Below are 12,594 nucleotides of genomic sequence, written 5' to 3' on the forward strand. Positions count from 1 at the left end.
CCCGACAAATCACTTCCACTTTGTTTGTCACTAGAACAGTTTAATGATAAACAATGAAGCTGAGGTTTGGTGTCAGATGGATCCACTGTGCTTTGTTGAAACAAACACTGAAGCACCATCACTGCAGGAGACTGCACAGGACACGACAGCTGCATCAAAAGTCACTTCAAACAAAACCACCTGTATGTGATTCACACACTGTAGCTGGTGATGAACATCTCAAATCCAGACACACATGCATGTGTTCAGTGGCTGCCTGGGTGATGTCATGTGACACTAGCGGCACCAACCTCAGTCTAGCAACGAAAACATCCTGTGTGTGAAATAGCTTAAACACAAGTCAGCAAAAATGTGCACCCACTAATACGAAACATGAAGATGAGAACGAAGGACAGATAAACCAAGACAGCACTGAGCCCAAGAACAAAAGAGATTTTACAAAACAAAGAGCCCTGTTCTCAGGTTGACTTGAAGCCAAACAACTCTTTGTCAGCGACGATGCTGGGTAGACGGCTTCTTTCAGAAATGAAGCTTCCAAACAAGGTTGACGCCACTCGATGAATGGCAAGTTAGGACGTCCAAAACACCATGTTGGAGACTCACGCCTCCCCAGCATCCGCCACAGTCACTGCACCAGCTCTACACACAGGGTCGGGCAGTTTGCACAGCGTAGAAGAGCCGGCGGCTGTGATGCTCCTCGCAGCAACTAACGCCCGAATCGCTCCTCAGTCCACCTCAGATCACAGTCGGTGACCAAGACTGGACCCGACAGTCACATCACTCCCTTTCAATGGCCTTCCTTCCTTCCTTCTTCTCGAGGACCAGCCTTCCTGCTGCTTATCGAGTCTGCCATCTATGAGGAAGATCAGCCATCTGAAGACGCACTCTCTCCCTCTCACAAACACACACACTCACACACACACACACTTCAACATGAGGGGAGTGGAAGCTCACTAGAGCCACCCAGCTCTCACTACTCGTGCGGTGGCGCTTTGCTCTCCGCCCCTCTACGTCTCTTCATCCCCAGCTCAAGTGTGTCTTCTCTCGCGGCTGAGTAGCAAGCGTGCTCCAGCAGTGGCGTTCCTGTCACCGGACCTCTGCGCCGCTCAGCCCACTTTGGCCCAGCTGAGGAAAGCGGGAATGTCTCGGACCGGCACGTTCCGCGTCAGAGCTTTGACACGCAGGTTCCGGTCATCTGTGAGCAGGACCACCTCCCTCTGCAGCTTCACCGTCTCATCTGCACGAGGAAGCCGACAAGAATGACTGAAGTTGCTGAGACGCAGCATCGGGGCTTAAACCGGCAACAGAGAGCGACGAACCTCTGGGCTGCGCCGCGGCGTCCCTGGACTTGTCCTTACAGTAGTGGAGACAGCAGGACAGGATCACATCGTCGTTGTTCCCCTGGGGAGAGAGGAAAGCGTCAGCAGAATAAAAGCCAATGATTGTGGAAAACCCTCCAACACTGGCATCTCCTGCGGCATCGAACCTGCTGCCCGGATGTGTCTTCACTGCGGAAAGAAATGGAGTCCAGCTGGTTCCCCCTGCTGGTCAGAGCTCGGAGGTTTGGCTCGCGCTCTTCAAAGCTTTTTTCTAAGAAAGCCACAGCCGAGCGGGAGTTATCCTGCACCGCCCGGGCATGAGCCGCACTGATGTTGGAGCTGCTCCGCCCCCCCGGGCCACGCCCTGACCCCTGACCCCCACCGAAGGTCTCCTGGCCTTTAGCCAGGCCGTCCAGCTCTGTAATCACTGGAACACACAGAATTCACGACAGGGTCATCTTCAGCGAGTCCTGGTATAAACACATTGCCATTGACTCATTGATATTTCACTGAACTGAGGAACAGCTGATCATCACTGTAACATTCATTGTGGAAGGCTTCCTTCTCACCAATAAGAGGCACGACAATGATGTACGTTCCACACTGCAGCAGCTTCTTCAGACCCTCCAAGTGGTCGATGAATCCGTTGGTGTCTGGCACCAGGTAAAGTGGTCTGACTTCCAGCTGCAGCCGTCCTCCTGTGTGCAGCACGGCCTGGAACCACACGCAGAACCTCTTTCAGCCGCGCGTCCATCAGAAGAAAAGTGTGGTCTTGAAGACGGACCTGGATCTTGTCTCTGCGTTTCTGCTGCAGGGCCAGCTTGTTGGCCAGCGCATGGCGCCGAGCCTTCAGCTGCCTGATGTCGCTTTCACTGTCGCCCGCCTCCTCGATGTCGTCGTCTCCTTCTGAGGCCGAGAACGACGACTCCGCCTCCACTATGACATCATCACCCTGGCACACACACAAAACCATTTCAGGCGAAGGAGCCCGGGATTTTGGAGTCAACACTGGACATGAAAGCCTCACCTCCTTCTCAGCTAAAGAATCATCTCGGGTCCCGGTTTCCGTCGCATGGTTGGTCACAGAATCTGCTACTGAAACGTATTTTCCTCCCTTGAAGGCCAGCAGCGGCTCCTCCTGACCACACAACGCTTCCAAAAAGTACTTGAGTACTGTCACCCTCTTGCAGTCCGCAGCTATCACCTGTTGAAGAGCAAAGCACAGGCTTCAATGACGGACAGAAGGAATCCAAACAGCAGGCTCTCATCAAACTAGTCTATTTTGAGATCACCTTATCAGTGTGCCTATCAATGTAACAGGGCTCCTGGGGTGCAGCCAGCAGGGGAACAAAGCCAGCCAGCAGCTTGTCCTCTTTCAGCTGCAGGACGCTCAGCTCGTCATCTCCCTCCCCCTCCTCGGTGTCACCTTTGTACAGGGGCAGTTCTTGGTGGTCGACGCGAGCCAGAGCGTTGCACAGGTCAGCCAGGCACTGCCACACATCTGGGCTGCCCCTGGGTTCAAGAACACAGGCGGCTGTGAGAAAACAAACGCCAAACCTTCACACTCTAAGAAGAGGAGACTCACTCCAAACTACACGGTGGTGGGTTCCACTGCTCAGGGTGTCCCAGCATCCAGTCAGACCAGACTTTGATGCTCGGCAGCAGCTCCCTGAGGTCCAGAGGGAAGTCCGACACCCGCACCATCCCGTCCAGATCTTCGCGCTCCTCTTTGTCAGAGCTAGACATTGGCTCTACAAACAATACCAGGTTAGCAAGGCCAGTGAAATCTCTACTTTTAGCCTCATTTAAGCCACAGCTGTAATATATTAACAACTACTGTATTTCCCGGACTATAGAGTGCACAGGAATATTAGTCGCACCCACAAAATTTATGAAGGAAAATAGATCTTCTTGGTACAGAACCCGCACTGGTCCTGAAGCCGCCGGAGCACTGGTGCTGTCTGCGCCACGGAAAACGAGGATCACTCCTAGTGATTGTCTAGTTCTAGTTTTGAGACTGACTCATGAAACAGTCTGGGCAATGTTCTGAACCCGAGCCATGAACTCCTCACATCTTATTTACATTTAAAGTGCTGAAAATGCGCTGTGTTCACCCTCCAGTAGATCATCTCTGTTGGCAGAGCTGTGGACACGCAGGCGAAAACTTGAGCGCTTTAAAGGTAAACAATAGGCCTGTGATGTCATGGGTTTGATGTGGCGAGACTCAACATTGTTGCCAGCATGACGCTCTTTAGACTGTAACACTGAGGGAGTGCACTGAGTGGAAGCAGCGGATTCGGTCGATTCCATCTTAAAACGATACCCAAGAAAGGCTGGTCATCTGGCTCTGTGAAATGAAGGATTATTTCCGCGGGCGGTACTTCATCAGAGCGCCGGCTGTCACATGTGATTGACGTTCACCGATCACGCCGAGATCAGCCTTTCATAATCGGTGGCCGATCAATTGGAGCATCCCAAGTAAACATCCATATATTAGCCGCGCTGTTGTGTAAGCCGCAGGGTTCAGACTACGAGAAAAAGTAAAATACGGTAATTCAAACTCAGGCTCATGAATACTCCGGGCAGTGAGCAACAGAATCTTGTTTTGATTTCTCCTGTGATGTTCTCTGGGATTTCTCTCCAGGGTCAAACCATTAAGCAGCTTTAGTTTTCTGAAATTCTCCAGACGCGAGTGAGCATCTGATCCGGGAGCGTTTGTACCTGTGGGAGTATCTCTGAGCAGCTCAGTGCAGCGCTGTACCATCAGAGCAAACATGCCCAGCCCAAGGGCGGTGCTTTGCTCCTGCAAAACCGAGCGCACGTCTCCTTCCTCGCCTGTCAGAGGAAGACACAAAGATAGCTCACGACAATGTTTGAGCACCCAGAGAGCACGAGTCAGAGCTGTGTCTCCAGCGCAGCGCTACCTCGGGAGAGAGCGTTATGGATTGTGAACATGTTGACCGTCATGATCTGCAGCATGTGCATGCTGCCGAGCAGCGAGGGGCCGAGGTGGAGGAGAGCTCGGAACTCCTGCAGAACCTGGCTCACTACGCTGGGAAAAGACTCCATGCTGTGCAGGCCACACAGAAAACCGTCACTTTCTTCAGATCAGGACTTGAAAATGAGACTCAGCAGACGGCACTTACCCCACTTTGGTGAACAGTTTACCATGTGTATGGAGAAAACTCAGAATGAATCTTTTATTCAGCTAGAGAGAGGAAGAGAAGAGGATTTAACTGAGGGCAACATGAGTGTTAGGCTACAATACACCATCTCTGGAGATGAGTGACGCGAACACACTCCGACACTGAAGTTCAAAGGTGATGGAGGTGGCTCTTACATCACTTGCGCTGAGGGAGCCCAGCTCTCCGTCCTGCTCTGAGTCTCGGCTGGACTCACTGCCTCCTCTCTGCGAGGACGGGTTTGTAGCTTGTCCAGTTGGTCGAACCCAAATCTCAGTACGGGCGCCTTCGACACCTCTGCCTCTGCCCTTGACAGCTGGACCTTCTGATCCTCCTTCTAGTTCCTGTCGCCTTTTTCTCTCCAGCTGCTCCGCCTGCACAAGCAAACTGTCAACTTCTGCCACCTGGGCTGCAAAAGCCTTCGCTTTACTCTGATAGAGCAGAAAACACACAACCTCCTTTAGTAGTTTTCAATGAAGGCAGCAGAACCCACCTTTCGTTTGGCCTCTTCAAACAGACTCATCAAACTTTCCTTTGCAGTGAGGATCGGGTTGGAGGCAGCAAGGCTGCGCATGTAGTAATAGACAGCATCCAATTTCCGCTTCTTTACGGGGGAGAGAGAACAAGAGTGGAAGAGGGAGAGAAGGAAAGTGAGTCAAGTCTTTATTGATTTTTAGAGTGAGGTAGAGGAATGTGTTCTGTGCACATGTCCTACCGTGTAAACAGCCAGAAGAGCCAACTGGTTGTATGGACGGCCGTTTTTAGGCGCAATCTGCTGAGCTTTCAGGTACCAGCTGTGACAAAACCCAGGAACAATGAAAACAGGTGTGAAGCTTTGCCTAACCTCTAAACAACAAGCCTACACCAACTGTTGCTGAAATCAAAGCTACTTGGAGACAGTAGGGGAACGTTTGTGGAAGACTTCTTCAGATACAAGTCATGACCAGGCTTTTAGCTAGAAGGCGTCTAAACTGCAAAACATGGGAAAAAATGGCCGCCCTGCAGCACTCAAAACCGGACGCCCTGTTTCCTCAGCAACCTAAATGTATTATTGTATATTATATGTATTATTCCCGCTGTAATCTCGCGGTGATCCACATCTTGCGAGTCATGACACTCCCGGGATGGAAGCGCGCTGCTATTGATGGGATGTCAGACGATGATGACAGGAGGAAACCGCAGATAAGTTGCAAACTTTAAATAATCGTTCACAAAATTAACCTATTGCTTTCTAAGGGGAGGAATATTTGGCTCTCCCCCCCCGCATCCCAGCGGCGAGTGGACGAACACACAGCCCTTTCAGAATGAGCGCAAAAGAGCTTCACAGGGATCAAAATTAGAGTCGGAGGGGGTGGAGTTAGGGGTTTTTGACGCCTTGTTCCAAAACCCTAGCTAAAAACCTGGTCATGACACAGTATGTGAATCATAATGAAGAAGCTGCAGACCTGCGTGCCTTTCCGTAATTGGCGGAGTCGCTGGCCTGTTCGCGGTAACGTGCGAGATCTCCCTGACAGATCATGCAGCGCTGTGCACTGATGAGAGCGTACTTGACCTGGAGAACAGACATGATTCATGGCTTGTATAGGTCCAATAACGGCAGCACAGTTACTGCGGATCACAAGACCACAGATGATTCCCTACAGTGAATACATCCAGTTACAATGCACATCTGCAATTGAATGACAGACCTTCATTGACCACCTTACAATACAAAATAATGTTCATCTCTCATGAAAATTATTTACAACTTCTGGACAGTACCGTCTTTCTTAAGGGCCGAGCCCGGATCGCCATGCCGTCCATGTAATCCTCCAACTTAAACTGGTACACAGTTTGAAGTTTCTGAAGAAGAGCGTCGAAGAATATCGCCCCCTTCAAAGAATGACCAGGTCATCAATGATCCGTTCCATTTGGGCATCCATCCATTCATGTTCATGTTCCCGCTTCCTTACCTCATCGAGCAAAACAAGCAGCATGTTCCTGATCTCAGAGCTGTTGTCCGAGGTTGGGTCCTTGAGGAGTTGGCGGAAACGCTCTATCACCTGGTAGAAGACATTCTTCCACAGAGCCTGATCCACGTTTTGAGAGTCGGAGAGTTCAATATCGGACAAGATCACCTGCTCGTACAACACCAAAAGTTCCGCCCTGGAAAAAAGCACAGTTGTAGACCATTGTTACTGCTACACTGGTTGAATAGAACCTTGCTCTCACCTGAGCTGCGCCATGCGATCCAGTCCATCTGCACTCACTCTGTCTCGGGACAGCAGGTTACTGAGCTGCAGCTCTTGAGCATCAGCAGCCCTCAGCAGTCGCCCCATCTCCCCTCTAATGTGTTGCTCCGCCTCCTCTGGCGTCAGCCCAGCGGCACACGGCTGTGAATAGCTGGCACCTCTGTAATTCCCACAGTACTGCCCAACACCGGGGCCCATGTACACACTGTTGGCCACTTGGTACGTGGGAGACATGTAAGGAGCGTGGAATCGCTGGCTGCTGCTGGTGTTGGGGTTGCTGGGGGTCACTGGGTAGCCGTAGGGGTTGTCTGAATTTTGGAACTTGTAATAAGCCATTGCTGCAGCCTGCTGTGACCGGAGATGCTCATTCTTTGCAACAGGTGGACTCCCCGAGACTTCATCATCAGTGTCCAGGAAGTGAAGCTGCCCATAAGCCGTTCCAGTTTGAAGGTAAAGAGACTGTTGGAGAGGCGACTGCTGAGAAGGTGGAGTGCGAGCGAGAGCGGGCTTCTGGTCTGGGTTGTTGGGATCCCAGAGTCGTCTGACGCCGCCGCCCCGCCCTCCTCGACTCCTACTGGCTGCCCCCCCTCTCATCCTTCCAAAGAGCATCCTCTGTCCCACTTCAGGTGAACTGATGATGTCTGTACGCGCAGGAAGCACCAGGATTCCTCCACCTCTGCCTCGAGGAGTCTGTCCTTGCTTCGGCATCTCATTTCTCTGTGAAAAAGTTCCAGACTGCTTTTCCAGAGGGACTTTAACGAATCCTCGACCTCCATCTCTGTTTGCTTTTCCACTGCTCTTTTCTGCTCGCCGTGCCTTTAAATGAATGTCTCTGGCTTTCGATCGCTTCCTCCTGTCCTCCACCGGGTCACTCATCTCCCCTTCCATGGATTCTGAAGAGGAGTCACCATTCCCGGTCCAGCTGGCTAGAGGACGACGGTGTCCAACCGTCTCTAAACGTCCAGAAGTGTCCAAACTACTAGCCGAACTGCTGCTGTAGGTTCGATTGCGAGAGTGTCGAATGTCTGATTTAGAATAGCGCTTGGAGGTTGGAGTGGTTGACGTTTTCTTCTCATCGTTTCTCTGTGTCTTGACATCCTTTTCATGCCAGTTGTTGTTTTCCCCTCTCCTGGCCTCCCGGTGGTTCCCTCGGCCTTTGCTCTGGTAGCTGTCGTCGATTTTACCAGACTTGCTGTGCCTATCAGACTCTGAGGTTTTTCTCACCTTCTCCCTGAAAGCCTCACCCGACTCCGTTTTACCTCCATCGCTGATCTGATCTTCTCTTCTGGGATGTGGTTTCCACTCTCTCGCCCGCTCACCCCCCCTCCTTCGGCGGCTCTTTTCTTCTCTTCCTTCCCCTACTTTTGCTGAATCTGTCTGCTCTTTCTTTGCCTTGTGCACGTCCCCTTTTCTGACATCCTCCTGCATGGACTTTTTGCTTTCACTTACAGTTTTACTCTTCTCCTTTATGCTGAGTTTTTCCACTCTGTTAGAAATCCTTTCCAGTGCACCATCATATGGTAAAGGAGGTTTTTCTGTCTCCCTGGGTTTTTGGTTGGCGTCCACAGCTGATTTTCCTTTGGTCAGTTTCCCTTCATTTTTCTGGTTGCAGGTGTTTGGTTTATCCCCCGTTTCCGCAGCACTCCCCTTGGAGTGTGGCTCAGGTGTCCGGTCGCACTTCTGTGACAAGGGCTTTTCTTGCTCTCTCCCAACTGTGCTGCCCTGTACCTGGACGTTTCGCCGGCCCCCAGGCTGGTAAAATTCCCGGTCAGGTTTGCGGACTTTCTTTGTTGGCTTTACAGAGGCTGCAGCTTCAAGGTGTTCTCTGTTGTTGTCCAAAGAGTCATTTCCTTGACTTTTTTCCATTTTGGTCTGTGGCTGAGTCTCCTTTTGACAGTTACTACCATCACCTCTTATTCTGTCTTCAGATCTTTTATTTGCCTCCACAACACCTTCCATGGACTCTTGTTTATTAGAATTACTCCCTTTAGCATTCTTCACTTTTGATTTCCGATCCGGCCTTTGGGGATCAGAGGAAGGACTGATGCAGTCATCCTTTAGACCAGCGTCACCCTCTTCACTGTCACGACGATGTCGTCCATGTCCCAGTACTGGCTGGTAGCGCTGCAAATCTGGACGCTTTCTGTGATGCTTGCTTACATGATGCTCTTCAGCTGAGAGGAGAAAACAGGAGAAATTATTAAAAGGTCAGGTTCCTGCCGTTAACTTATTCCGGATTCATTTACACAACGACCAAATCACAAAAAGCTCAATTTTCAGGACTGTCTTTTCGCCTGGTTATAGTAGCTTGTTCAATCGCAGAGTAAAGCCGAGGAGAGAGAAGTGTGAGGTCCACATTACATGAATATGTAGGCACGCACAGCAGCAAACCACCAGCACTTTAAAACAGGGACACAACAACAGGCAATTGTAGCTTGTGTTTCCTCATGGTTTTGGTTACCGGTCAGATCAACAGGTCTCAGGACTGCCTTTGGTGAACCACCGAAACAATTCCGATCTGACAGGCCAGAGCTCATTGGCAGCCACCTGTTGGACTTCCTCAAATGCTGTCTGACCTCAGTGGAGGGGATGGGAGAAAATGTCAGCTCATGTTACCCTATTGTATCCCACATTCAGATATAAACATTTCTAACAACGAAATATCGCCCGTTAATGTCTCACGGATCTTCATTTACTGGTCCCGTGAGGGCAAATTCCCGCTTGTAACCCTTTTATTGATCTTCTTTGTTAAGTAAGTTGGGCTTAATTGAATCGGAATCCATACACAAGGTTTGCGTTGACTCCGAGCTTTTAATACGTCACGGCGACATTAGGAGTCTGACGTCACTCCTCTACAAGACTCGTGTCAACCACCCAAAGTGACGACCGCCTCCGTCAATGTAACTGAAATCAAAACCGTGCATGAATTCTACACGGCGTATTTTGATGCAGAAGTAAAGCTCGAGCTTCTGCAGGAGAAACATCGCGCGCTATAACCAGCAGAGACGGAAATGCACTGAAGAAGAGAGCTTTTTACTGACAGCAAACTGACGTCAATGTCGCCCAAAACAAATGAATGAAAGACTAGCGGCGAGAAACGACACGACTCTGTGAATCAACCGAGATATCCGAGTAAAACGTGCTGCTTCGACTGGACGCGAGGTTCAAAACAAACCGCGCGACTCTGCGAATGGACGCACGGACGGCTAGCACACACACGTTAGCCCAAACTAACTTAGCAACTCCAGTTGGACAACAGCTGCACAGCACTTGTGCCGACACGCGGCGCGCCTCTCCAGCAGGCCACGGCCTCGTCCTCACCCCAGACGCTCGTACCTTTCCGACAGTCCGACGTATTAAGGGAACTCGACGCCTCGGCTCGAAGTTCCGCGGCTGAGATTCGCACTCTGTCCAAGTCGTCCGCCATCTTTGTTTCAAGCTCGCGAAAGAACACAACAAGTACGGTGCCGCGGAGAGATCAAAAGGCGTTCACGTGACGTCACAGCAGGGCCACCTGGGTAACGTAGTTGAAAGACGACTCATGCGCCTCGAACACACCTCCATGTCTGAGGTTTTCGATGGAACACGTTTAGAAACTCAGGGAAACTTGAGCAGCAAGCCTTAACTTGTGTTGCTATCTGCATATATTCTACCAGACCATATAAAAGTTGACCACAGAAAAACATACGACCCAAAAACTATCGAGTACCGTATGAAAACCAGTCGTGTGAAATGACAATATCAGAGGAAGATTACGAGATATAAAGGCGAAGACACGATTTATTGGGAGTACTGTGAAATGAAACCGATTATTGGAGGACAACTATCCAGAGAAACGTACAGAAATCAAGGGTCAGCAACAGACCACAAGACAAATCACATTTAAAATTGACAAGTTCTACTTATTTTTCATATGTGTTGAGGAAATAAAAACAATGAGCCAATGTCAGTGAATTGTTTAGTTGTAACAGCTCCATATGACTTATTCACACAAACTACTGCTCATTGTCGCCCTCTCTCTCTCGGTCAAACCTGAATATGAAATGTAAAGTTATAGATTTGCTTTTCATATTGGTATTTTTTTTATACCAATATGAAAAAAACATGACAAGCTAATGTAGTTACGCAATAAACACGTCAGCGCTGACCTACATTCAACACGGGCGGAAGTGTAGTGAGACACGCGCACGTGCAAAAACAATCCGCTAGATGTCAGTGTCGCCCGTAACTGTCAGTTGAAACTCCGAAGCAACTTTCACAACGGAAGTAGAAGCAAATCATGCCTCAAGATGTGGAGAATCATTGACAAGTAAACGTGATTTATTCATGTAACGTCGAGCTCACTGTGACGTGTGGCGCCAGACCGTTGAGATCTTATAGCGTTCACGAGTGTCAAGGCCATCAGCCGGGCGTGCCCCATCAGCTGTCTGTCCAGTGATGGCTGGTGCTTCTGCTGAGGACGGTCATCTGCCGGAGCCGCGTCACTTTCATTCATGGCTGCTGAGCATCACCTTCGTGTGGCCTCCTCCTCAGCCAGGAGCCTCACTCAGGTGAGGAAGATGCTCACTGTAGCTCTCGTACAGGAAGAGGAGGTGACACCCCGAGGCAGGCCGGCAGGTGGCTTTCTCAGAGCTGTGCTCCTCATCGCATCACAACAGATCCAGTCCGTCTGTGTTAACCAGTCAGTGAACTCCTGTCTGTACACACCAAACTCCTCCAACACCTCGCAGCTGATCCTGCGGTGCCACGCCGGAGCTGACTCCAGTCCTCGGCATCATGGTGTGTTCAGGGGCACTTTGTGGGTCGACGGCTGCTCCGTGAATCTACAGCAGCAGTTGTCTCCTGACGGAGGGGTTGTAGAGTGTTTCGTGTCTGCAGTGGAGAGGTGGGAATGGGAGGGGGGGGCTGCCGGAAGTGGTGGGCGTGTGTCTCCCTCTGTGTGTGTGTGTGTGTTCAGAGCCCTGACTGTCAGTGCTGCACCACAGTGCAGGTGAAGCAATGCAGGGTGATGAGAGACACCGAGGGACAGACAGGAGGGATGATGGGGAGCAGAGGACGGAGGCAAGGAAGGAAGGAAGGAGGGAGGGAGGGAAGGAAGGAAGGAAGGAAAGAAGGAGAGAGGGAAGGAAGGAAGGAAGGAAGGGGAGAGAGGGAAGGAAGGAGGGAGGGAGAGAGGGAGGGAAGGAAGCAAAGAAGGAGGGGAGGGAAGGAAGGAAGGATGGAAGGAGAGAGGGAAGGAAGGAAGGAGGGAGAGAGGGAGGGAAGGAAGGACATAAGGAGAGAGGGAGGGAAGGAAGGAGAGAGGGAGAGGGAAGGAAGGAAAGAAGGAGGGAGGGAAGGAAGGACATAAGGAGAGAGGGAGGGAAGGAAGGAAGGAAGTAAGGAGGGAGGGAGGGAAGGAAAAAAGGAAGGAGGGAGGGAGGTAGGGAAGGAAGGAAGAAGGGAGGGAAGGAAAGAAAGGACAGAAGGAAGAGAGGGAGGGAGGAAAGGAAAGAAGGAGAGAGGGAAGGAAGGAGAGAGGGAAGGAAGGAGGGAGGGAAAGAGGGAGGGAAGGAAGCAAAGAAGGAGGGGAGGGAAGGAAGGAAGGAGAGAGGGAGAGGGAAGGAAGGATGGAAGGAAAGAAGGAGAGAGGGAAGGAAGGAAGGGGGAGAGAGGGAAGGAAGGAAGGAAAGAAGGAGGAAGGTAAGGAAGGAAGAGAGGGAGGGAGGAAAGGAAAGAAGGAGGGAGGGAAGGAAGGATGGAGAGAAGGAAGGAAGGAAAGAGGTGAGCAGGGAGCTGAGAATACAGATGAGGAAAGCAGGGAGTTTTGCAGGTGAATTTCCAACAGCAGGGGGTTTCTCCAGTCCAAGCACATCTCCAGCC

At 50.9% G+C, this 12,594-nt stretch overlaps 1 protein-coding gene across 1 annotated transcript; it reads right to left on the reverse strand.

Annotated features, from left to right (window-relative positions):
• Window positions 1–6: 6 nt before the first annotated feature.
• smg6 (SMG6 nonsense mediated mRNA decay factor) lies at window positions 7–10,179 on the reverse strand. The gene is made up of 19 exons (XM_053847796.1): window positions 10,069–10,179; window positions 6,713–8,906; window positions 6,454–6,646; window positions 6,263–6,373; window positions 5,947–6,053; window positions 5,217–5,295; window positions 4,995–5,105; window positions 4,660–4,875; window positions 4,466–4,527; window positions 4,244–4,389; window positions 4,041–4,154; window positions 2,905–3,070; window positions 2,612–2,831; window positions 2,347–2,523; window positions 2,104–2,271; window positions 1,889–2,033; window positions 1,487–1,746; window positions 1,320–1,401; window positions 7–1,237 (listed from the first exon to the last, which is right to left on the reverse strand). The coding sequence occupies exons 1-19, from the start codon at window positions 10,157–10,159 to the stop codon at window positions 1,107–1,109; spliced, it is 4,773 nt and encodes a 1,590-aa protein (XP_053703771.1). The 5' UTR covers window positions 10,160–10,179; the 3' UTR covers window positions 7–1,106.
• Between the last annotated feature and the right edge of the window lie 2,415 nt (window positions 10,180–12,594).

The sequence above is a fragment of the Synchiropus splendidus genome, chromosome 17 (assembly GCF_027744825.2).
Source record: "Synchiropus splendidus isolate RoL2022-P1 chromosome 17, RoL_Sspl_1.0, whole genome shotgun sequence".
In the NCBI taxonomy this organism is placed as follows: Eukaryota; Metazoa; Chordata; class Actinopteri; order Syngnathiformes; family Callionymidae; genus Synchiropus; species Synchiropus splendidus.